Raw genomic sequence first — 24,788 nt, 5'->3', positions numbered from 1 at the left:
GATTCAGATCGGCAATGCGAGAGATGTACGGCCAGTAGGTCACAAGCGAATCATACGCAAATATATAGTATCATGCTCAGCTCGCTCTTTAATTTTTTTTAATAATTTTGTTCGGTTGGCCTTGGCTGGTGGCTGGTGCTGATTTGTTGTGAGAGAAAAATAATACTGGCTGGCTGTTAGCTGGTGCTGATTTGGTGTGAGAAAAAACACTGTTGGCTGATTGAAGCGAACAGAGTGCCTGGAGCAAATATTTGGCCAACAACATACATATCCAATATTCCATTATAGTTCAATTCCTAATGATAATAATTAAGTTCTACTGCTTGTAATGTCTCAGCTCTGAAGTTGGTTCATGTGAGCTTGGACTAGTTGCTCACTTATACCAACAAAGTGAAAATGATGCCACGATCCAACAATTCGAGTAAACAATACAGTACGTTGACAACTAACCAACTACAAGTCTATACAAGTGCATGCGTCTCCACATGGAAGAGGTGCTGGCCAAGGACCATCTGTCTCTCTAGCTAGTCCACAGATTTGACCTTGCTGATGAGCTCCTTCTTCCTTTGCTCCTCTGCATGCAATCATTGGTTGGAACATTCATTCTTGGCCCGTTTCCTCTTGGACTACAGTGGTAGATGGCACACTCGATCAACTAGTCTACAAATTTCTAATCGATGCTGCCACATGCTGTTTAGATTATAATAGTAGTACTGGACGGCTGCATGCAAATGAGATGACACTTCCTTATTTATAGGATCTTGACTAGAATAATGGTGGGATCAAATCCCTTAATCTCGATAGTATATATCTGTATATGTAAAAGCATATGACATAACCGAGATATAGATTTAAACAGCCATGCATGTGCGCAAGTAAAAGGACGAAGATAAATAATTATAAAACCAACTGTAGCGCAAAACTAAACAAAAACTGGGGACGGACGTAGCTCAATTTTAGCAGAGCACCATCTACTATCTTTTAGCATTGCACGTTAATCTCTGGTTAGTTGGTTAAGAAAAAATCTTGCTGCTTTTATGTAATTTTGCACTGTAAACCAAATAAAACTTGGGGATGTAGCTCAATTGGTAGAGCACTAAGCTTTGCATGTTAGTGGCACGGGGTTCCAATTTTTTTTTCCTTTTTCCCGTTAACTATAACATAAGATATAGAAACATTCTCAATGGTTTAATTAATCTTCTAAGGCTAGATTAGTATTGATGTCACCAGAACCGGCCCACTAAAATGTAGGCGAGGGCTGCAAAATCTTAGGCCCAAGATAATTCTTCTTTCACTGCCCAGCCCAGGCTTTGCAGGTCAGGATGGCTCACTAAATCGTTCGGTTTGCTGGCTGATTCGGCTGGGGCTGGCAAACATTATGGCACATATGTACTGTAGCTACAGTACATACCAGTTCCCCTAGCCAGCGCTGGTTGCCCAGCCGAACAGGGCGCTTGTCGTCGAGCGAGGGTCGGCATGCTACCTGCTTGACGACTACTCGTCCAAAAAAATTGTTCTCGAGAGTATGTACTTACTCGAACCTAATTAGTTAAGGATCGGTTGAGGAAACAAACAAATAGGTTTCAGCACAATACCATAGATCTGTTTGTTAATTGGCTGATGTTGCCCATCGAGCCTACTATCTCTTTTCCTGTTACGGTTTCCATAAATCAAGGAGGGTAGTAGTTTAGCTCGTGTCCATGGGCCTATTATCTCTTGATTGGTTTAATCAGTCAATGACGAATCTATTACTACGCGTGAATAATATCCTAAGCTATCATCTACGCAGCTCAATATGTAGAGGTTAATATATACGCTTAATAAAGCTACAGGGTTTGGTTTGACCCCTAGCATCTCCAAAGAAATAGTTTTTTTCTTTAATTTCTCTTCCATGCAAAAAAATAAAAGTCTTTTATAGTATGAAAGCAAACAAAAGATGGGGATATAGCTCAACTGGTAGAGCGTTATTCTATATACGCACGATAAAGGTATGGGGTTCAACTCCTCGCATCTCCAAAAAAATATTTTTGTATTTATTATCTTCCATCTATAAAAAAGATATAAAATATTTATTCCGCAAAGCCATTAAAAAGTTGGGGATGTAGCTCAATTGGTAGAGCACTATGCACAATGCATGGCTAGAGGCTCGAGGTTCGACCCCTCGCATCTCCAAAAAAAATATTTTTATTTAATTTATCTGTCATCAATAGAGAAAAGATATACAATATTTGTTATGCAAAACTAGGAAAAGGTTGGGGATGTAGCTCAACTGGTAGAGAATTAATCTATGGCTACTCCAAGAGTTTTTTTTCTTCTAATTTCTCTTCCATGCATGATAGCAAGAATAAGTTTTTTTCTTTATTTTTTTCTCAATGCAAAAGAGATGGTACAGTACTAATCCGTGCAATGATAATAAATATATCAATCCCAAAGAAGGTGGTGAGAATTTGTACTATTCTTAGGGTGTCCAACCGTTTGGTAGTGAACCTCGTAAAATCGCTACTCCTTACTCATGTGCTGGGTTTTTTTTCTTAAAAAACTTTCTGCCGTGTATCTTTTGTGAAACTACATCGGTTCAAGTAGACTAAGAGTAGATAATTATTGATTGGATTGGTATCGTTGTCCTCCATGGAAGTTGTCGGACAAATCGATGTTAGGAAAGCAATGGTTTGGGTATGATATGGTACATGGTACAAACGCAGGCAACAAAATTCATTATGTTCTAAGCTTAAACTATCAATTGGCTCTATTTTGTTAACAGGGAAACCTGCAAGTCTGCAACAACAAGAACACACTGCCAGAAAAATGAGCTTTCATCCTTTCGGTTAGTACCGATTAACTATTGGTCCGGTACTAAAGTTGCCCCGGAACCATTCTAGTACCGGGTTCAAATTTAAAAGCTCCCGGAGCCATTTTAGTATCGGGCAAGATACCAGTCGGTACTAATTAAAATGGTGAGGCCATTTAGTACCGGCCAATGACTCTATTTAGTACCGGATGGTGTCTTGGTTCGGTACTAAATAGTTCTTCACGATTTACTTTAGAAGGAATATATCTCCCACCTAGCGACATGTGATGCTAGGTGGGATGGCAAAAAAACTACAGGCGAGGCCGGAGATTGTGGGTTCAAATCCTCACGATGTGTGGGTTTGCATCTTTTCCGTTTCTCTTGTTGGCGCGTTAGTACCGGTTTGCATCTTTTCCGTTTCTCTTGTTGGCGCGTTAGTACCGGTCGCGGTGGCCAGTACTAGTAGGTACTAGTGCTACTTTTTCTAGGTGTGACAAATGTATAGGAATATATGGAGCGGGCATGATTTGAAGAAGAACCCCAACGAGGAATTCCAATCCAACGAGATCTCACATAGGTCTAATCGTGCATCATGTACCTACCAATCTAACTAACCTGTTTGCTTTTTGGGCGAATAACCAATCAAACTAACTTTATTTGATGCACACGTAGAAGATGGGACATCGCAGTGCATCCCAGCTTTCAAATTGACTGTATCCGATTCATGAAGTATTGGATTTTAAAAAAGAAAAAATAATTACAATGCAAAGGTAAATAAAATAAAAAGTAGGGGATGTAGCTCAATTGGTAGAGCACTGAGCATAGCGCATTGCAAGAGGCTCGAGGTTCGATTCCTCGCATCTCCAATCATATTCGTTTTGGTTTAGTTTTTGTTGAGATCATATTCCTTTTAATCTTAGTTTTGTGTCGACAATCCGTATTCCTCCTGTGAGCGGGATGTTGTTTTATGTTCAAGTATATTTTTTAATGGACTAGAACCACAAAGGGGATGTAGCTCAAATGGTAGAGCGCTCGCTTTGCATGCGAGAGGCACGGGGTTCGATCCCCCGCATCTCCACCATTTTTTTTATTTTTATTTTTTATCCGTCTCTCTCCTTCCCGGTGGTCGCCCCCACTGGTCATCGTCAGCTGAATGCCACCCACCCACCCACTTCCCGCCGCTCCACTCCACCCTCGCCGTTTCGTTTCCTCCGCCCGCCGTGCGCCGTGCCAATCGAGTCAACCACCGCCGTACCCGATGGCGTCGTGGGCGTTCAAGTCCACCACGCGCCGCGACCTCCACGCCTCCTCCTCCACCTCTCGCTCCGACCCGCCCCCGTGCCCGTGCCCGCGCCGCTCCCGCTCCCGCTCCCGCAGCGTCAGCGCCGCGCCCCGCGTCCGCGGCCCCGACACCGACAGCCTCCAGCTCCAGGAGGACTACGCCAACACCCGCACCAATCCGCTCTTCGACTCCGCGGCCTCTCCCTCCGCCTCCCCATCTCCGCCGCCGGGGGCTACTACTAGCGCCGGCGGCGGGGATGTGCTTCCCAAGCGGGGCAGAGGGCGTGAGCCGCTCAAGGGCGGGGGACGCGGCGGCGCCGCCGGGAGAGCGCGGTCGGTGTCCGTCGCGCCGCAGCGGCGGCACACCGCCTCTGTGCCGTCGGTGGACGGTGCTGGCGCTGGCGCTGTCGGTGGGAGGAGGGCTTCGCGGGCGCGGTCGGTGGCCGACGGCGCGCGCCCGTACAGGGGCTCTGAGGTCAGTCCCTGCTTCACATTTCACCCCAAAATTTTGTCTCCAGAAAAGCTCCCCGCTTTTCACGACTACAAAAATTTCTTTGTTTTCCCTTTCTGCTATACGATCAGCTAGTACAGGCCGTGTAGATAGATATGCAGACTAATTGATAGGCCATCTGCATTCTATGTGTACAGCAATCTGAATCTAGCTGACTAACTGTCGTCAGGGTATGCCAATTAATCGAAAGTTTTTGTCTTGCTACATCTGACAGACCGATGCTGAAACCATGGACGTGGCAAGGAAATTGCAGTCATGTTGGAGCCGGCATTCGAATTCAGAGGTATGTCAATGGTTCTGAACCTTACATTGGATGTTTTATGTGTACGGTAACAATTTAGTACTTTAAAGAAACGCTTATTCTTAGTTTCTCACAAAGTAAAATCCTCACAGGGCAAGAATAGTGGAATTCATGCAACCTGTTCATCTCAGGGGTCAACAAACGGAGTGGTACATAAATAGCTGTGTACTTTTGTGCTTTGGTCAAATGATGCGTGCCATGGGGTTCGCAGCCAACATGAATGTGTGTCAGTAACTAAAAGTGTGTTTATTGCACACAGGGTTCTCAACAAATGGATGAAACTACCCATTCAGAAGCTAGCACTGCTGCTTCCTCATCAGGTCAACATCTTGAGCATGTAAGAACTGGTGAATCACTCATGTGAAACTATTTTCTGTTGCAATTCCTTGGTGTAGCTATGAACTTTGAGAAAATATCACTTTTGAACATTGATGTTTTCTAACTGGAAGGAGTGGCACATATGCAGTTTCCTTTTTTAGGGCTATTACAATGGATAATGCCAACATGGTGCCCACTTGTTTCTCTAAGTTCACACCATATTCTCTTTCAGTACAATATTGCCAGGTTGAAAATGTGTTTTCTAGAAATATTTTGCTAGTCCCGCTTTCTGTTTGTGAAGGGAAAAAATTATTTGCCTTTATTTTCACCTTTTGCTTTTCATTTGGCTTTGCTGTTTTTATCCACTATATTCTGTCTGGACCTTTCATTCATATTTTATTTTCTTGTGCTATGTTGTTCATGATGCTATTATTTTTCATTGATCAATAGGCCATTTGGCAGCAGAACAATTCAAACGTCCCAGTGGATCCAGTTCTGGAAATTCCTCCCGAGTTCGATCCAGATTCTGCTGAGTTTATCTCTGACATAAGTGATTATGCAACAGATTACCGAAAGAAAGATATTGTACAAATCCCTCTTGAATTTGATTCAGATGTTGCTGAGATGGTTTCTGATACGATGAACAGTGCAGCAAAGCAGCACTGGGAGCAAATGGAAATTCCTCTTGAGTTTGATACAGATGCTTCAGAGCTGGTTTCAGACATTTGGCACCATGAAGCAAACCAACAACTGGGTCAGTTGGAAGCTTCTCATGAGTTTGATCCTGACACCTCTGAGCTGTCTTCTGACATTACAGAATATACAATAAAACTCAAACAGGTCTGTTAACTATTGTGCCAAATGTGTTGTGCCTTTAGTTAAATGTAGTCACTACTCATCAATTAAACCTTTTACTGCTTGATTGCAGTCACATGAACGTGCTCGAAAGCTTCGGGCAGATTTGGCAGTTGAAGAGCAGCGGGAACAAGAACTGAGTAGAATGCTGAAGGACATAGTAACAACTCCACAATTTACAGAGACACATAAAAAACGACCAAGAAGAAAGGTATTGTATGTGCTAATCCAAACACAAATACAATCTATTTATTCATGTAATCTTGAGATTTGTGTTAATAATATGCATTCTTGATCTTACCTTTATATCTGCTTTGGGATTACAGAGTAGCATAGAAAGGCTGAAAGTTTCGAGGCATTTAGCTGAAGAGGCAATGAATTATTTCGAGGAATGTGTTTCAATTTCAACAATGGATAGCACTGATTTCTCATCACCTGAGTACCCTCAACCAAATTCAATTTTGAATGTCCAACCAAAGAGCAATAGTAGATTTTTCCACAAAGGGAGATCAAGCTTTCAAGAGCCCCGCACTCTGGCTGATCAACATGGCCATCATGAGGTTAGTCGATTGATTTTTCTCTTAGCTTGGAGTTTTGTTGTTCAAGTTGGGTTGTTGAGATCCTTTTAATATGCTCTCATTTGTTGGAAGTGCACAGTAGTATGACCCTGTACTGAGACTCAAATTTGAATTATTCTTGGAATATATTGTGTTCCCTTATTTCGTGATATTATCTCCAGCATGTTAAGTGTTCTGAATCATGGGGAGCACTGCAAAAAATTCATTATTCTATTTTAGAAGATACTTAAATCTGGGGGTCATCCTGAAAATGCTACCCTTATATAATAGATTGTCATAAATAATAATATCATTGGTAGTTGTAATCCTTCTTTTGTATATCTTCTGTCTGATCTATATATTCAGAGGATATCCCCACCTTGAATTTGTCATGGTATTTCAGTAAAATGACATTTATGGGTTTTTCTCTCTCTCTTCATTTCTCCCAGGAATTGGACAAGCAAACTCAGTGCTCAATTAGCATAACTGGATCTGATGTCTCTGACAATGCTATATTTAGCCACACAAACGCCCATGGTTTGAAAGTTAGAAGCAAGTCAAATGATGATCTCGATGGCTTCGACACTCCACGGAGCAGAAGTTCCTGTTTCTCTTTCACCCATGAGCCAGTTAAAAGTGTTGAAAACTGTAATGTTCAGCAGTACCTTGGGAATTTTGGAAGGGGAAACAATAAAGAGTTAAGAGAGACGAGGTCTAGTTATTGTACTGATGACTATGTCTCCCAGAGAGTTAATCTGGACTTACTTAAGGATACGTTGACCTTTCAGAATCGAATAGAATATGGAGGGCTTCTTATATGTAACATTAGAACGTTCTGACAGTGAACAGAGTAAATAGTGCCCACCGGCTAAATAAGTGAAGTAATAGTCCTGCATCTTTTTTTTTTGGTGTACTTTGGGAATAATGTACACCAGTTAGCACTATAGGAAGAATGATACGAGAATTGTTGAGAGTTTGAGAATGCCATGGCCACTTTTATATTTTAAATCCTAGTCAGTAGGGCTTGTTGTCAACATTGCAAGTCAAAATATGCTATTACCGAGGTTTTGTTCGTGCGATAGCATACCATGTTACTATTTTTCTTTGGAGGAGACATGTCATGTTATATGTTACTCCTCTCCCTTTTATTGAAGTGGGTACTTTATACGCACGTTGAGTGAGTGGTTCATGTCAGTACCAGATTTGGGTGTTCTTCTGCCCATCCTCGTAAAAAACGCAGGCTTGATTTGTGCTATCTTATACCAGCATTATATTCTTATCATTTCCATATCAGTCAGCAGGATATACTCAAACATTTGTGAGGATATTCCCTTAGTACGTGGGCAGTTGTAAGTATCTCCAGGCAACATGCAGGCAAACATTCCTCCAAAAAACCTTCTACACGAGTTGCTTCATGACGAGTGAGTTATTATCAGATGGAAATGTTTGGAGTTCCCTTGTCTTCGGTTCAGGAATCTGGCGACCTAAAACTTTTACACGAGGTAAGCTCTCAGACAGGCAAAAGTGGATGAGAAACGAGGTTAACTGCTAAACTAAACACTCGCTTGACTTATAGTTAGAAGCAACGCGCTTAATTTAGAGTCTTCAGGCTTTTACAGCTAGCTGATGACAAAACCGAAATTGTTTTGGGTTTGGTAGTTTTCAGAAGCTATGGCGCGTGCCGCTGTGTAACAACTGTTAACAGGTGTCAGGTTCCCTTGAAGCTAGCTACAGAATTATTCCTTAAGCAACACGACGTTTGAACTATAGCACGGCAATGGATGATATGCATGCATATCATCCACCACTAATTCAACTTAAGGTCCAAGGAGGCCCATACGTACGTATCCTTCGAGACGAGCAAAGAGAGAAGAGAGAGGAAACAAGAGCAACATATACTACCAATTTCCACTATAACAGGTTGTCATGGAATTTCCCCTGTAGTTTTAGCAGATCAGGGCTCAAAACAGATGAAGTTTACTTATATTTTCTGAAGAGAAAGAATGAGAAAATTGTTGGAAATTGAGAGTGGCACACTTGCTTGTACTCCTATATTCTGAAGGAAACCAAAGTCACGGTTTTCTTCGGAGGGGACATCATGTTATCGATGCACTCATCTCCCTCAACCCTCATGTATGATTGTTAGTTCTTTTGTATACCACTGAGTTGCCCATGTCAGTTCAAGATCGTTTTGCCCATTCCCATGAAAACTGCATGCAGGTTTGACTTCTGCTGTCCTGTAGTACTACACTATTATATTCCTAGCTATTAAATACTTCCACCGATCTTAATCAGTCGAGTTATTAATTATATATATAAGTATTGGTGAGGATATTAGTTTAAGACGTGGGCAGATATGATGTAGTTGCAGGTAATAACTTGCAAGCAAGCAAACATGCATGTTGCTGCATAACGGGTGAGAGATTAGATGAAAGGTTTGGAATTCCCCCGTCTTGGTTCAGGAATCTGGCAACCTAAAACTTGCTTTTTACTTGGCTGACTCAAATGAAAGACGGAAGCCAAAAAAGTAGATGAGAAACCAGCATAACTACTGAACCGACAAAAACTTGGCGTAACAAGCAACACGGTTTTGAGGTTTTCAGACTTGTGCAGTTGAAAATAGATACTCGCATTGCTGCACTGCACAGATTACTGGTATGGTTGCGTTTCTGAATGCGAACAGCTGAACAAGCTTGATTATTCCTGTAGTGCACTGAATGCGAACAAGCTTGGTTATTCCTGTAGTGCAGATCGAGGATTTCTAATCGCTCTGGCTTTGGACTACTAATGAATGCGGCAGCAGGTCAAGGCGCGGACGAAATTAAAGAACTGATGGAACGGAACGGAAGGACGTACGGCGTTAGCATTTTGAATGAGCAGTCGGCGTCGCGACGAATTGGTTTGTGCAGTCGTTTCGTTTACACGGGAGGGGAGGGAGAGGTGGCTATTGGTTTTCGTTTTCCCCATGCTGGCAATCAGATGTTGCACATGATAAATGATGGATGATACATGCATCTTCAGTGGCTGTCAGTTTAGTTATCTGAAAATAATTCTCGGTCCACGGCCGTGTCAACTTTGGATGGATGGATGGTCCAATCCTCTCAGGCGTTGACGTATACTACCAATCACACAGTTGCTTAGCACGAGTATCTCATGCATGAAAGACCTGCTGAATTCAGTCGAGTTGCAAGATGGGATACAAAATGGCCATGCTCGTGCAACCTACGTCTCGATCAGCAGTAGTAGAATCTCTCGTTTGAATCGAGCGACACATTTTTATGTTTGTCGAGTAGTACTCCAAGTTGAATGCAAGAGGAAGACTCTGGTGTAGTGGTCAGTGATGGATGATCGAATGGTGATTGTGGATCGGTTCTTGCACTGCATTGAATTATTCTAGGCTCTGCTCTGCTTTGCTCTTGTCTGCTGTGTTTGGACAAGTGTCGCGGGCGTTGCAGAGCAGGAGAAACCAACGGCTTGGGAGAAGGCAGCTGCCTGCGTGCAGGCAGAGGTAGGCATGCCATTTGGAATTGGAGGCCTGCACTGCAGCTCATCGATGTGTTTGCTGACTACGCAAGCCAAGAATCGCAACGCGATTTTCGTCTCCTTGCGGCTCCAAACCAGAGGCGTGTTTATGTCCCTCCGTGCATCCCTTCTCCGTTCCTTTCGAGTAGGAGTCCTCCCTGCCTTTGATCCGGGTCACTGACACATGGGGTCGGATCCACGTGTCAGTGATCCAAATGCACAGAGTAACTATTTCCGTTTAGGATACGTATACAAACAAACAAATTCTTCAAAAAAAAAACCCTAACACGATAGAGACATGAATGAGCCTCATCACCCATATAAAAATAGAGAAGAGTATAAACATAAAAAATTACATGGGTCCTCTCGTAATGGATTTTTTTTTGCCGCCTAAAAGCTGCATGTTTTATGTGTTCTGATATTAATTAATTATATCCCATTTGTGCCCATTAATCGTCCGCTATAGCCATTGATTGGCCTCCAACGTCACTCGACTCATCCCATATATCATAAGGACGTGACAGGGACGTTCGATACACGACCAAATTGTGTCAATCAAAGCTGGTAAAGTACGAGATGAAACCTGGACCTGAGATGCTCTGCTGTAGGAGTGTACTAGGGTATTTGAAAAAAAAAACTTTTTTACCCCTAATTTCGTGTCTTGCAGTAGTGCCAGGTTCAAAGGCAGTCTCATCGTTGGATGGAGTGACTAATTTCCCAGCATACGGTGATCTGTTACATGCACTGCAGACTTGGCGGCCGCACAGGCACAGAACGGTGAAAACGGCAGCAACGGGATGCCGGGCGAGCAAGATTACAGCAGCAAAACAGGGTGTCATGTCATGTAGCAGTAACGGAGCGGAGCGGAGATCCATCCAGCATCTTGACCAAAACCCCCCACCGCTGCCTCCTCCTCCTGTCCCTGCGCCGCTGCCTCCTCCTCCTGTCCCTGCGCCCGCGCGTCCCTATAAAACCTCCCTGCTCCATCCACCTCGCCGGCGAGGCGAGGCAAATTCACCGGCGAAACACCAACACGCCACCTCCATTGATCAGTAGACGTCCTACGGAAACACGCTGCGTCCCCCGCCGCTCAGACAGAGGGAGAGATCGATCATGGTCATGGAGACAAGATCTCCTCCCCCTGTTTCCTCCCCTCCTTCCTCCTCCTCCTCCTCCATCTCCACCGAGGAAATTCCTCAACGCAAGAGGGCGAGGGCCAGGACCCAGGCCAAGGGCGCCGACAAGCCCAAGAGGCCCCGCAAAGAGGCGCCCCGCCAGACCCAGAGCAAGGACGACCCCGCCGACCCTGCTGCTCCCAATGCCGCCGCCAAGAGGAGCTCCGTCTACAGGGGAGTCACCAGGTACGCGTCTCGCCATCTGCATGCCGTCCTACCCCATCCCATCCACCCCCTGATTCCGATCGCCACCACTTCTCTCCTCGATAGGAGAGGTCGTTTTCTCTGTTCTTGAAACATTTCTGCGATAGGAGAGGTCGTTTTCTGATAGCTAGAAAGTAGGAAGTTAGTTCATCTGCATTACCGCCAGCCATCTTTTGTGGTGCTCAGTTTCTTTGACTTCTGCCCCCCCCCCCCCCCCACCTCTTCTCCTTGTTGTAAGGAGAGCGCTGTAAATTTCTTTGTAAATTAATGCTGCTGCTCATCAACATACGCGTCGCGTTGCATGCAGGCACAGGTGGACAGGCAGGTTCGAGGCCCATCTCTGGGACAAGCACTGCCTCACCTCCCTCCAGAACAAGAAGAAAGGCAGGCAAGGTGTGTGTGTATTGCTTGCTACTTGTATCACAGATGCATGTACACTTACTTGAAACTTGAAAGGGATATGGAAATGATTTCAAGTATTCTTGTCATACATATTTTTTTCTCTGAAAATTGGTTCCTTTTCGTCTTATTTATTTTTCCAAAGGAAAACAAAAATTCTAATACGATGATTGAGCAGTAATGCATCTGCCAGTAGTACAAAGCTTATTTCAAAAGTGCACCGAATTTCTTAAGGCTGACATCCTGATCAGGCTTTGTTTATCTCCTTTTCTTTCTGTTATCTTTGGCGGGGGCCCTTGCCTGGTGATCTGCATGTGACTGTGATCTACTCAATAGTCTATTTGGGTAAGTCCCACAATTCACTAAATACATCTAAGCTGTCTTTGCCAGATTCATGTTACTTGTCGCCAGATCATGGTGTGATCTGCATCCTTGTCTCGCTATGAAAACAAATTAATTCTCTACGATCTGCAGGGGCCTATGATACTGAGGAGGCAGCTGCTCGTGCATATGACCTTGCAGCTCTCAAATACTGGGGTCCTGAAACAGTCCTGAATTTCCCAGTAAGTTCCTGCGTGCTCCAAGAAAACAAATTGTCTCCAATCTGTCAAGAGTTCATATTGTTAGCAAACTCCTGCATGACCAAATAACCCAGAGACCGAGGGCGAACTGAAAATGGCTTCTTTTGTGCTTAGTTATTTATTATGAACAAGGCACCGTCTAGCAATAAATTTAGATGACATCAGATCGAGCAATGAGCTCACAACCCCTGTCGGCTTGTTGCAACTACTCCATTATGCAAACTCAGACAAGACTAGCCTCCATTATTGTGCGGTCGTAAGCAAGCAGGGGTAGTAACTGGCCGTCAAAGTTTGTTTGCATTTTGAATAATATTCATGTTAACAATATTTAGTAGATGAAATCAATCGACTAAGCTTGGTGATTTGATTGATGCAGGCGGAGGATTACTCGGGCGAGATGTCTGAGATGGAGGGGGTGTCGCGGGAGGAGTACCTGGCCTCCCTCCGCCGCCGGAGCAGCGGCTTCTCCAGAGGGGTCTCCAAGTACAGAGGCGTCGCCAGGTACTAATTAATCACCAACCCTTAAATCAAACCCCCTCACTTATTTTGGATTTCTGGTCCAACTAGCACATGCAGCAGCCAGCAATGTTCATCAAACACACCTGCAAAACTGTGCAACTCAAGTACCAAAAATGGAACTGAGAATGGGGTCCAGTCCAGAGTGCAGGCTGACTCAAAGGCAGAAACCTTTCTGCTGTAGTGTTCTCTAGTCTGCTGACACGGCATGTTGGAGAAGAGGTCCACCTGTAACGTGACTGCCATGCATCACCTGGGCCTATGACACGTCACACGCCAGCCATGTCATGCATGCATGACTCATCAGCATTGTGCACCTAGACATGCCACCTGTGTACTGCATGCATCACTCTTATTATCTCTCCTCATTGTTCAGAGATGCATGTCTTGAGATTCATTCAGTTTATAGTTGGAATAATGAAATTTCAATATTCTTATTGTTTTAATGATCAGGCATCACCACAACGGGAGGTGGGAGGCGCGGATTGGGCGAGTCTTTGGGAACAAGTACCTCTACTTAGGAACATTCGGTATGGGCTAGTGTACTGTATTCCCCAGTAATGTTTATAGTTGCATGCTCTTTGCATTTCTTTTAACAAGTTAGCTTATGCCAGCATTTAAGGGCTACTCTTGTTTGTTGTAGAATTGCCCTACTTACTGCCAGGGCCACCTAACTCTAACCAGTTTTTATGAATGTTCATCGACCTAACTTCTACACAATTGAATGGCTCGTAGTATTTCTTAGTTTCCCTTCAATGCAGACTAGCCAATCCCCTTGTATACTGTCCTACTCAGATATTAGTGATCCGAACTACTATGTCGCTTTTAAGAAAAATAAAGAAAAACAGTGAATCTGATCATCTATCGAATCATATCATACTAGGGAGCATAATACTGGTGCACTTTTCCTGGGGCAAAAGAATTGTCCTTTTCTTGATTGTCATGATCAAGACCATAAGACCAAGATACTCTCATGAAGCAATCCCCAGAAATTTGCTCCTTCAGAAGTCCAACTTGCCTAAAAATTAGTAGCATGAAACAGGCAAACTGTTGGCTAATTAGTAGCCAAAAGTACATGGCTTCCAAACTCGTGACAAGCACGTGGCGCGAGTAGTCACCACTCACCTCCCATCCACTGCCAGTTGCAGTAATAATAAGATGGTGCCTAGGGATCTTCAATTCATCAGCACTGCCGGCCTTTTGTTTTTTTTCACTTGCCTGCGTGATTCAGCACCAGCAGACAGTGATCTCTTAACGTGCATCAAGCATGCCCTGGGTGGCTGTGTCAAACCTAGATCGAGATTCAAGATCCAGACCACAGATTTGCTTTCACCGCTATTCCCATCATAAAAGGCCAGAGCCAGTGATAGAGGAAAACACATAGGTTAACTACTTATTGCATTAAGATTGGACATGTCCAGTGACTGGCGCATGTGCAAGGAAGCGGCCACCGACCATTCAAATTAGTGAATAGCCATTGTCTGCAATTCAGTATCTCCTTTTTTTTTTGCGAACCAAGATGTAGATTATATTAAACAGTGGCAAGCACAGTACATCCTAGCTTTGCAAAGACAACCCTAAGGAAAGCACAAATTACAACCAGGTCCCTGCACATCGTCTTCCACCTCCAGATAGGGTAGCGCGACCGCCTCCGCGTACTCCCAGCATCGCCCAAGAACTTGAAACCACCGATCAAACCAAAGCAAATCGAGAGGTGGACACCCAGAGGTAAACTGCAAGAGATCCGCGAGAAGAGGACATCAGCCGTCGACCTCATAGAATTGACCCTCCATCCGCCATCTTCCGCCTCAACCCGAGAAGCTCTGGAGCACCGCAGAAGAACACGAAGAACAACCCGCACTTGCTCCGCCATAGAGGCCATCCCCAAAGACGAGATCCAATTGCACGGAAGCGAAAGGACCCGACCCAATCTCACAGAAGATTTCAAGCGAGAAATCTCACCAGAAAATCCCCGGAGAAGCAAAATCCACCTTGCCGAAGCGGCGACTCCGACCATCAGCAAGAGGAAGACAAGCCACAGCGGCTCAAACTCCATCCCCTCCAACCCGTTGCAAAAGGAATGGACGAATTGAGGCCGCCAGCAAACCCTAGCTCCTTCGCCCGACGGCGACGAGCAGCATCTAGGCCTAGATAAGTAAATATCTAACCTATCTACAGCCGGACGGTGATCCCGCGGTCGTTCCGCCTCGCCGACGGCCGGCCGGCCATCGGAGAGGAAGAAGACCGGCGGAATCCCCGCCGGAAGCGGCGTCCGCCTCGGAGTCGCCCTTTTTCGCCTATGTTCACTGTAGAGAGGGGATAAGGACGAGTTCGGAGAGGAAACTGGACAACAGTGCCTGAATATAAGATCATCTCCTGCATGATGTATTCTCAAACCAACAAAAATATACATTCACCAGAATCTGTCACCAAATATTTGTCCTGCTTTCCAAATGCACTGTACTCCAAGGACAATGACACTGGAACAAATTCACGTTGTCGAATTTCTCAAGATATTAGTCAATGCATCATGTCTAAAGTTGAAAACATGCACTCATTCAGATAAGCTTACATCATTTTCTTCCTGCAGACACTCAAGAGGAGGCAGCCAAGGCCTATGATCTTGCAGCCATTGAATACCGAGGTGCCAATGCTGTAACCAACTTCGACATTAGCTGCTACCTGGACCACCCGCTGTTACTGGCACAGCTCCAACAGGAGCCGCAGGTGGTGCCAGCACTCAACCAAGAACCTCAACCTGATCAGAGCGAAACTACAGTCCAAGAGTCTGACTCAAGCGAAGTGAAGACACCTGATGATAATGCAGAGCCTGATGATAATGCTGAGCCTGATGCTAATGCACAGGCTGATGGCAGTGCAGAGCCCCTCGCACTCAATGACAGCATCGATGAGAGCTTATGGAGCCCTTGCATGGATTACGAGCTGGAAATCATGTCAATATCTAACTTTGGCAGTGCAGAGCCCCTTGCAGTCGATGACAGCATCAATGAGAGCTTATGGAGCCCTTGCATGGATTACGAGCTGGATATCATGTCAATATCTAACTTTGGCAGCTCAATCAACCTGAGCGAGTGGTTCTTTGATGCAGACTTTGGTAGCGACATTGGGTGTCTGTTCGATGGGTGTTCTGCAGTTGATGAAGGCAGCAAAGATGGTGTAGGTCTGGCAGATTTCAGCTTGTTTGAAGAAGGTGATGGTAAGCAAAAGGATGTTATTTCAGATATGGAAGAGGGAATACATCCTTCAACAATGATCAGTGTGTGCAATTGATCCTGAAGCCTATGCATGCTGTCTGGGATCCGAGATATCCAAGGAGGTTTTCACTTTTCAGGTGTCCTTTCTTGGGTATACTTGATTGTCCAATGCCATAATGCCACTACTGCAAAGAAGCTGAACTTCTTGTAGAAAGCCCCATGGCATTTAGGTTGGCATTAGACAAATGTGTTGGTGTTCTTTGATTCTTTGAATTTGCTCCAAGCTGCTTGACTAACCTTGAGAGATCGTCTCACATAGCCTAGATTCAACTAATCACATCCTGGTGAATCTGAAATGTGGTTTAAATGGTTGTGTAGCATCGCAGTTTTGCACGGCAGTGCTGCCAATGCAGCATATATTTGTGCGTTTCAACAGTTACAAGGCCGGAACCCTAATAGCTCCAGCTTAAGGAACAGTGTCATTTTTTTATTCAAAAGCTGATAGTTTACCCAGAGATACTTAAAAGATAATAGGAACTTGATGACGAGTTCCCCCCAAGGCATATATGAGGTGGAGCATACACCAGTATCACATACCAATGTCAAAACTTGATGATAAGTAAATTCTTTTCGAGGCATCGTCCAGTAAAAGAATGGAAAGCAAATTTAAACAACCTATTCACGGCGTAAAAGTATCTCTTTTCCTGCTAAGTACAAACATAACTACCTTTTCAGCATTCTGAATGATGGCAAGTCTTGAACGCTAGAAATGCACCCCATAGTAAGCTCTTTCTCTAATTGAACTCGTGTAGACTTCAGAACCTCCTGTAAAATGGAAATAACCATCAACTCAAACAAGGTAATGAAATGGAAAATGCATAGCTTATTGTCTAAGTCAACAATGCTCACATTGAATTGCATATAACTAGCTCGCCTTGCAAGCCATTGAGCATCAAGCACCTGAAATGCTACACAAAAAAGGTTATCGAAGGCCGCCTCGTCATCTTCAAGTAGTTGAACGAAGTGGACACCAGCTTTTGTACTAATTTTTCCTATAAAGAGATGTAGCAGATAAGATTTAGTTCTTCATTGATTGCCTGCTTACGGACCAAATTCCAAAGGCAGCGGAACCATGGCGGGAAAATGAATCTGAATGAATACTAAAAATATACAGCAGACATTACAATAAATCACCTGATTGTAAATCCAGCATTTGAACTAACATATAAGATATGTTTACACCACCTGCTGCAAAAGGATACTCCCACTCAGCTCTCTTACCCTCGGCCTTGTGTAGTAACCTATGAAAGGAATCCTGCATGTGAACCACAGAGGTTAAAAACAACAGGGTCACCCACAGATGACTGATTTATACAGTAAGTGTTCAGGATGGATCGAAACATACTGGATAATTTCTGGCAAAGTATATTAGGTTCTCCAAGGACATGAACCCACCTGCCCTGCAAGTTCAGCATATAAAACATATTGGTTCAAGTGGTGCCAACATAATGGAATGATAATTTTATCATGAAACTTCAATACTTCATAAGAACCTAAAATCTGTTGATGGGTCAGAGTTTTGCCAGCCCATCTCCTTCCACAGATCTGATTTTAGAGGAGGAAGTTGTCGGTTAGGATAAGCTAACCTCCAAAGCTCTTTCAGAGCATCCTGTAACAGAAAGAAGATATTACCTTTTCTGATTAACACTGCCTTGCCAGTCATGAATACCAGCAAATCAAATCTACTGTATTTATCCCCATAGTCACACGATTCGGGGTCGATGCCTCGTTCCTCGACCCGGGAACATCGTTCCGATTCGAGGGTCAGGATCGAAGAGGGTCAGTGTCCCATTCAAGGTTGGATCGTGTCCCGGTTTGAAAGGGATCGCAGCCCCATTGCTAGCAGATTTAATTGGGATAAGGAGGTTAAGGACAGTGGATTGGTGTGGTTTTTGTTAGACAATGAGCTAAGCACGTGTAGCATGGTCTAAATGTACTCTTTTATATGTTTCTTATATGCTTGTGCAGATTAGTTTCTTCATTAGTAGCACATATATAGTTTTTGTCTTTATCGACCCGAAGATATCGACCCCGATGAATCAGGGTCGCGTCCCACATAATAATTTATCGTTCCATAGATGTATATCCCCTTCGTACCACAATTTTATAAAATGACGACCCTCGACCCTCGACCCCGTTCCTCGACCCGGTCGACCCAGGAACTTTGTGACTATAATTATCCCATTCCTCTAGGCAGAAAATTAGCATTCATTTGATAGGAGAAAAGGATACCATAAAGGTAAACTATATAGAGAATGAAAACCTGGTGCTTGACAGAGGAGCAGTCATATGGCACATCTAACCTTTGTCTCAACAATTTCAATCTTTCTACCTGCAAAGTAAGTGAAACTGTTAAATAACAGAAAACAGTAACTTAACAAAGTTGAGCAATGTAAACACTACTTTAGCAACTGAGAAGGAAGTCAAGAATAATGTGCATAAACTTGCTCTCTAAAAGAAATTAAGATTAAGGGAAGAAAGATTCCTTTGTTTTCCTTTAGACACATGCATGCCCGCATCCAAGGGGAAAGTCATTTAAGAAAAGAAATTAACAACAGATGTGAAATGGATACACTCATACACCAACATTTGCAATAAGGTAAAGAAATAAGGACATGCAGATGCAGGGGAAGAAAAGGTTTTACTTTAAGCACAATAAACTCATCCAAAAACTTAAGCTTAAAGCTGTTCGGGGAATACAACTAATATCAAATTTCTACTTATACTAATAACAAAATCTCTTGATAGCATACTACTATACAAACTCATGCTATCAATAGAAGGATTCCCTTCCCTTTCTGTTGTACAGCAGTTCAAATAAAAATAGGATTTTTTCAAGCACCACTGTACCTGTAATGGACTGAGATTAAGTGGAACTGTCTGTCCATTTTGTGAACTTTGGGGAGCAGAAGAGCAACCAAAAAGCCTTGCAATCAAAGATCCAAATTCAGAAAGAACATTTACTGCATAGAGAGGAGTGGGGTTTTTCAGGACAGTACTTCAGAATGGCATGAGTGACAATTGTAAGTGCATCGTATTAATCAGAAAAGAATAACTAAGGTGAATTTAAACACAAATGGTAAATATATGTTTTAGATATAATCAAATCTTTAAACTAGAGGATCTTGTATAAACATTAAACAATGCACTGTACGTTTTCTTATCAATGCATGGATCGTCTGGTGTCCAAAGCATTAATTAAGAAATAAAAATGTGAACACAGTTGGTATTTTCAGAAATAGAATTACCAGCAGCAACCAAGTGGTAACTCATAAATACATGGACTAGGATGAAAGAATTTATCAAGTAAGACTGTAGGAGTATAATCTTTTATATACATGTAAGGAGGACACTATAGCATTAACATCTAGCTCTTCTTGAATTACCTATCTTTCTTGCAGATTGAGCAATAAAAATCGACAGAAGATGCGCCAAACGAAGGCACTCCTCTCTTGTCCCATCCCAGAAATCTGACCGTGTAGCAGGCTCATATCTCTGCAAATAAAAGGAAAGGGCATACTGAAAAACATGAACTAAAAGTTGGTCTATGATTCAATCATTGGAGGAGTTACTAACCTTGGTTTTTTCTTCATGAGGACCATTTCCCAGAAGAGGTTCTGTTACAGGATCTGATACTGTTGTCTCCATTGTTTTTTCACTTGTTTGATCAGATTCAGAACTGCAAGGCCTTCTTTTTATAGCTTTTGAGGCCATACTAGGTGGCTGTATGAATCATGCCTGCTCTCAGAGAAAATGGAGCAACATCAGAAAGTATACATCGAAACAACAACTAACCAATAAAGAGCAAGACCGAAGTACCAAACTAACGAATATGCTTTGGTCAACAAGAATCTTTTAGGAATAATGTAGAAGTTCAACACAAAGCAAACCATAGGGAAAACTGACATACAAAAGTTGACAGTTCAAAAAGAGCTATTTGACGAACCAAATTCGTAGTGAAATTTACCTAAAATTTCATAGAGAAACAAATCAATACCAGCAAATTTAAGCCACGGTATTGAACGAATTGGAGCACCTAGCTGCAATCCAATTTACGCCCAATTACTCAAGACATGGGAAGTAATTTTCACTAACTCGCAGATACTTGGCCTAACAACTGGCAGGCAGCCTCCTTGACATCAAAATTCGCAAATTTAGACCCTTCTTATCATCAGGAAGGAGGCTACCGGGGTTCGCGCCCGTTGAAATCTAGGGAAAAACCAGAATAGGTCGCCTCCACCATCCCAGTTTACATGAAATTTCTCCGAGAAAAAAAAAGTAGCTTTCCCCAAAAAGGGTAACTAACGGCATTGCATCAGATCGCGATTCGCTTACCTTGCTAATCGCCGGTGTTCGCCGCCCAACTGAAACCCGATTCCTCAGTCCCCGCGCTCTCTCCCTCCCCTTCTCCTCCGCGAGGTCAGCGGAGAGGAGCGTCGGTGTCAGAGATTCAGAGATCCCAACGACCACCCTACCTGCACGGCACGGCTCTGCGATTTGCACGCCATGGTAATTTCCCTTCATTACAGGGGTGTTTAAGAAAATGTATGGTGCCCACCTGGCAAAACACAAAATCGCACGTGACGAGAGTCTGGGTCCCACCTGTCAGTTGGCAGAACCATTTCAACCTTGCCGCGAACACCAGCTACTGGTTCGCGCCACAACGCCCCCGGCATGGCGCTCCTCCTCCTCCTCTCCATCCTACTCTGCTTCGCCTCCGCCGCGGCTGAGTCATCTCGTTCTCCGGCCACCGCGCTCTTCGTCCTCGGCGACTCCACCGTCAGCTGCGCAGCCAGCATTCTCCCCCTCAACCTCACCGCGCCCTCCCTCCCCGCCGGCCCGTGCCTCTTCCCCTCCGCGCGCCGCCTCCTCCCCGACCACCTCGCCGCCAAGATGGGCCTCCCTTCGCCGCCCCTCATCTCCACCCTCAACGGCACCGCGGCCGCCGCGGCGAGGGGCGTCAACTTCGGCGGCCAGTACGGCGACCGCGGGATGTTCCGCACGGGCGCCGTCGGGCAGCAGCTCCGCCTGGCCGCCGAGACGCTGCAGCTGCTGCGTCTCGAGGCGGGCGCTCCGCGGGACGTCTCCGCCGCCGCGGCGGGCGCGGTGTTCGTCCTGTCCTTCGGCACCGACGCCTACGCGCGGCTGCTCGCGCGCGGGCCCGCGGAGGCCGACGCCGCCGCGCCCAAGCACGGCCGCCGCGGGCTCGGGCGCCTCCTCGCCGACCGCATCGCCCGCGGCGTGCAGGAGCTGTACGAGGCGGAGGTGCGGAGGGTAGCGGTGATGGGGGTGGCGCCGCTGGGGTGCGCGCCGCGCGTCATGTGGGAGGAGGGGACGCGCGTCCGCGGCTGCGTGGAGGAGGCGAACGAGCTGATCGAGGGGTACAACGCCAGGCTCGCGGCGAGGCTGGATGACCTGCGGCCGGAGCTGCCTGGCGCCGCCGTCGTGTTCTGCGACGTGTACAAGGGGATGATGGAGATCCTCTCCAATCCCGGCAGATACGGTAACGATGGCATCTTTCCGCTATTCTTTTTAGCACTTTATTTATTTCAGTGAACTGTGGTTGAATTGACACTGAATTGTTAGGGATCTCTGAATTGCAGCATACTCTGCATCATGACCATGCACAATTCTCTGAAAATAGTTTGATGGTTTTCTGGTGAAAGTGAGAGGTATCTCTGACTGATCCCCCTTTGGCCTTTGTCCAACTCCAAGTACTGCATTGTGCTTCGATACACGATGGTGGCAGTCCATTTGGTTAAATCATGGAAAAGAAAGGGCAGAACATGTCCTGCATCTAACAAGCACACATAAGGAAACGTCCCAGTGCACCTGCAGTACTGCAATCGAAACCCATTGCATCATCGAAACCCGCACTGCTTCCAGCTGTCCGTCATCCTTGAGCTTCTTCCAAAAGGATTGGTCTCCCACTCTCTCCATGGTCGTGTTTGGTTTAGTAGCGTTAGATACTGTAGCTAACTTTGACTATTAATTGTGGGTATTAAATAAAGACAGTTTACAAAATTAACTCCACAATCTCTGTGCTACTTCGTGGGACGAATCTAATGAGGCTTTTGGACGCACGATCAGAGGATGGTTACTGTAGCTAATCATGAATTAATTAGGCTCATTAGATTCATCGCGCAAAGTTGCACTCATCTGTGAATTTTTTTTACAAATAAACTTGGTTTAGTACTCTATGCATGCAAGATTTCTTTCCATTCAAACCAAATATGGCCATGACTTGAGCTTTGTCACCGAAAAGGACACATGATATAAACAATGGTCCTTGCTGATGAATCATGAAAACAAACAGGTACCTATTCTACCGTGCGTCGCATGTCAGTTACAGATGATGGATTGGCAATGCAAGCAAAGGAATCGATTTCCATTGGTAAGGAGGTAAGCCAGTCCTGGGCTCCAATCCAACTGCCACCGGCGCAGCAGCTTCACCATCTCTGACGACTAGTGTTCGCCTGGCCATTTAATTTGTGAAGACCGCACGCGTAGTACATTGTGTGGTTGCTGGGTGAACACAGTACGTTTAATTAGTTTGTCCTGAGCTTTCCTAGCTAGAGAAGCATGCATGCAAGAATCCAAATAAAAACGGAGGTGTTTCCTTGTGAAAGCAAAGGGAATCTCTGACTGATTTGGCCGGCCTTTGTCATCCAAACTCCAAAGTGGTATTGCGCTTCATCATTGAAAAGGACATGACACGATCCATGTCGTCGTCATATAAATAAATCATTGGAAAGGAAAAAGGGCAGAACATGCAGGTTCGGTCGTGTCGTGTGGAACACTTTGTAGTAGACTATTAACAGTAAGGTTTGTTTGTTCCATGTGTGATTGATTGCTGAAGAAATTAATCATATATGCATGAATGGCATTATTGATAGGGTTGGAGGAGACGAGGGAGGCGTGCTGCGGTCTGGGCCCGTCCAAGGCGACGGTGGGTTGCCTGAGCAAGGAGATGGCGTGCGGCGCGGCGGCATGTGTGGTGGGATCTCTACACCCCCACCGAGGCCGTCCACGCCCTCCTCGCCAACTGGTCCTGGGGCTACTCCTCCTGGTCCACAACGACATCGTCACCGCCGCCGGCGATGATGAGCAGCATCTGCAGCCCCATGTCTCTGCAGCAGCTGGCTGCGGTCGTGTTAAATTAGTCCCTTGCTAATGTGACTCTAATATATATAAAGGTGGCATGAAACAAGAATATCGATATGGTTCGTGTTAGTTTTGCTAGCATGACAGCATGCACATGGTCATGCTCTGATCTGCACTACGTGTTTGTTACACATATGACATGTACATTACGATCCATCAGGCTCCATCTCTTTGGCGGCGTATCAAGCCAAGAAATTAAATGACCGCTAGCTGCCTGCATCATATCAGCATATCATCGAATCAACGTGCATCATCATGTAATTAACAAGGGTAATATATTAAGATTCAGATATCGTACGTGGATGGAAGCAACCTCTGAACTATATTTTCAATTAATAAGAATGCATGGGCCGACCGTCTTGCTCTGCTCCACTCGTTGTTCCATCGCTAACTGGTTGCTGCTGCGCGTGTGCATGCTGGCGTCTGCCAAATAAATAGATAAATAAATCTGCTGGATAGGAGTAGTAGCTAATTGCAAGAATGGCATGCATCTGGTCTGGGTGGGTGATGGATAGGAGATGAGTGTCCATGGAAGCGCATGCCCCCCCTACAAAACGCATTCATGGGCTACCTGCTCTGCTGTTGCTGTCCACCTTACTTTCATGTAAGTATATAAGCTTGTATACATAGTTGAATCCTCTAATCTACCGTAGCAGTAGCAGCAAGAGCATCCACATTATATTTGTACATAGGGCCGGTGTGTTTAGATCTCAAAATTTTTGCAACAACTATAGTAACTTCGAACGTTTGACCACTAATTAAGAGTATTAAATTAAATGTGAATAACACAAAACTCATTACATAACCCCGGGTGTAATTGCAAGACGAATCTTTTAAGCCTAATTGGATCATGACCAGACAATGTCATGCTACAGTAAACAATCTCTAATGACGGATTAGTTAGGCTTAATAAATTCGTCTTGTGATTTTCCGTCCGTCTGTGTAATTAGTTTTATAATTAGATCATACTTAGTCCTTCTAATCTTCGGTTGAAAATTGTTACAGTGAATTTTATCCAAATTTTTATAGAATCCAAACACCGTATATATCATGCACAAAGTTAAATAAAAAAGACACCTGCTATCCCCCCACCAGTTAATGAGGGAGGGGCAAGCCATCATTATTCATTAATGAGGGGTAAAGATAAACTAAACTTTATTTTTAAAAAGAGGCTAATCTTTAGCCGTTGGCCCTGAGCTTGGGTAGGCTCTGTTTAGTTCAAAAAAAATTTCTACATCAAATCTTTTGACATGGATGGAGTATTAAATTGAGTTAAAAAATAACTAATTACGCAGTTAGACTGATTAGGATAAAATGAATCTTTTAAGTCTAATTATTCTA

The 24,788-nt window shown here is 44.5% G+C and overlaps 3 protein-coding genes, 1 long non-coding RNA gene, 1 other non-coding gene and 1 pseudogene across 5 annotated transcripts; 4 read left to right on the top strand and 2 right to left on the bottom strand.

The window, feature by feature from the left end:
* Positions 1 to 3,793: 3,793 nt before the first annotated feature.
* TRNAA-UGC lies at positions 3,794 to 3,866 on the top strand. The gene has a single exon. It is a non-coding gene; the product is annotated as a tRNA-Ala (tRNA).
* Positions 3,867 to 3,940: 74 nt separating this feature from the next.
* On the top strand, positions 3,941 to 7,695 carry LOC120646040. Its single transcript, XM_039922744.1, has 8 exons — positions 3,941 to 4,544; positions 4,795 to 4,863; positions 4,974 to 5,030; positions 5,141 to 5,218; positions 5,650 to 6,039; positions 6,128 to 6,265; positions 6,381 to 6,614; positions 7,061 to 7,695. Exons 1-8 carry the CDS (start codon positions 3,942 to 3,944, stop codon positions 7,448 to 7,450), a joined length of 1,959 nt encoding a protein of 652 aa, XP_039778678.1. The 5' UTR covers position 3,941; the 3' UTR covers positions 7,451 to 7,695.
* Positions 7,696 to 11,082: 3,387 nt separating this feature from the next.
* LOC120646036 (AP2-like ethylene-responsive transcription factor At1g79700) lies at positions 11,083 to 16,720 on the top strand. Its single transcript, XM_039922742.1, has 7 exons — positions 11,083 to 11,494; positions 11,820 to 11,905; positions 12,248 to 12,256; positions 12,386 to 12,474; positions 12,869 to 12,993; positions 13,462 to 13,538; positions 15,599 to 16,720. The coding sequence occupies exons 1-7, from the start codon at positions 11,247 to 11,249 to the stop codon at positions 16,297 to 16,299; spliced, it is 1,335 nt and encodes a 444-aa protein (XP_039778676.1). The 5' UTR covers positions 11,083 to 11,246; the 3' UTR covers positions 16,300 to 16,720.
* On the bottom strand, positions 13,811 to 15,599 carry LOC120646039. The gene is made up of 2 exons (XR_005664260.1): positions 14,971 to 15,599; positions 13,811 to 14,741 (listed from the first exon to the last, which is right to left on the bottom strand). It is a non-coding gene; the product is annotated as an uncharacterized LOC120646039 (long non-coding RNA).
* Positions 16,721 to 16,740: 20 nt separating the features above from the next.
* LOC120646038 (ELMO domain-containing protein A-like) lies at positions 16,741 to 20,773 on the bottom strand. The gene is made up of 10 exons (XM_039922743.1): positions 20,619 to 20,773; positions 19,860 to 20,021; positions 19,670 to 19,778; positions 19,134 to 19,246; positions 18,547 to 18,615; positions 17,777 to 17,892; positions 17,629 to 17,683; positions 17,418 to 17,538; positions 17,133 to 17,275; positions 16,741 to 17,048 (listed from the first exon to the last, which is right to left on the bottom strand). Exons 2-10 carry the CDS (start codon positions 19,995 to 19,997, stop codon positions 16,947 to 16,949), a joined length of 966 nt encoding a protein of 321 aa, XP_039778677.1. The 5' UTR covers positions 19,998 to 20,021; positions 20,619 to 20,773; the 3' UTR covers positions 16,741 to 16,946.
* Positions 20,774 to 20,948: 175 nt separating this feature from the next.
* Positions 20,949 to 23,612, top strand: LOC120646037 (annotated as a pseudogene).
* The last annotated feature ends 1,176 nt before the right edge of the window (positions 23,613 to 24,788 follow it).

The sequence above is a fragment of the Panicum virgatum genome, chromosome 8K (genome assembly GCF_016808335.1).
Source record: "Panicum virgatum strain AP13 chromosome 8K, P.virgatum_v5, whole genome shotgun sequence".
In the NCBI taxonomy this organism is placed as follows: domain Eukaryota; kingdom Viridiplantae; phylum Streptophyta; class Magnoliopsida; order Poales; family Poaceae; genus Panicum; species Panicum virgatum.
This window is presented reverse-complemented; position numbering and strand designations above follow the sequence as displayed.

Bases quoted from the DNA above. Each gene is read 5' to 3' on its own strand.
- LOC120646036 (XM_039922742.1), top strand. From the start codon at position 11,247: ATGGTCATGGAGACAAGATCTCCTCCCCCTGTTTCCTCCCCTCCTTCC. The intron at 12,475-12,868 runs GTAAGTTCCTGC...TGATTGATGCAG, and splicing joins AAACAGTCCTGAATTTCCCA to GCGGAGGATTACTCGGGCGA. The intron at 12,994-13,461 runs GTACTAATTAAT...TTTAATGATCAG, and splicing joins AAGTACAGAGGCGTCGCCAG to GCATCACCACAACGGGAGGT.
- LOC120646038 (XM_039922743.1), bottom strand. From the start codon at position 19,997: ATGGCCTCAAAAGCTATAAAAAGAAGGCCTTGCAGTTCTGAATCTGAT. The intron at 17,893-18,546 runs GTTTTCATTCTC...TTTCTGTTACAG, and splicing joins GCTCCTCTGTCAAGCACCAG to GATGCTCTGAAAGAGCTTTG. The intron at 17,539-17,628 runs GTATGTTTCGAT...GTTCACATGCAG, and splicing joins ACTTTGCCAGAAATTATCCA to GATTCCTTTCATAGGTTACT.
- LOC120646040 (XM_039922744.1), top strand. From the start codon at position 3,942: ATGCCACCCACCCACCCACTTCCCGCCGCTCCACTCCACCCTCGCCGT. The intron at 5,219-5,649 runs GTAAGAACTGGT...ATTGATCAATAG, and splicing joins CAGGTCAACATCTTGAGCAT to GCCATTTGGCAGCAGAACAA. The intron at 6,040-6,127 runs GTCTGTTAACTA...GCTTGATTGCAG, and splicing joins ATACAATAAAACTCAAACAG to TCACATGAACGTGCTCGAAA.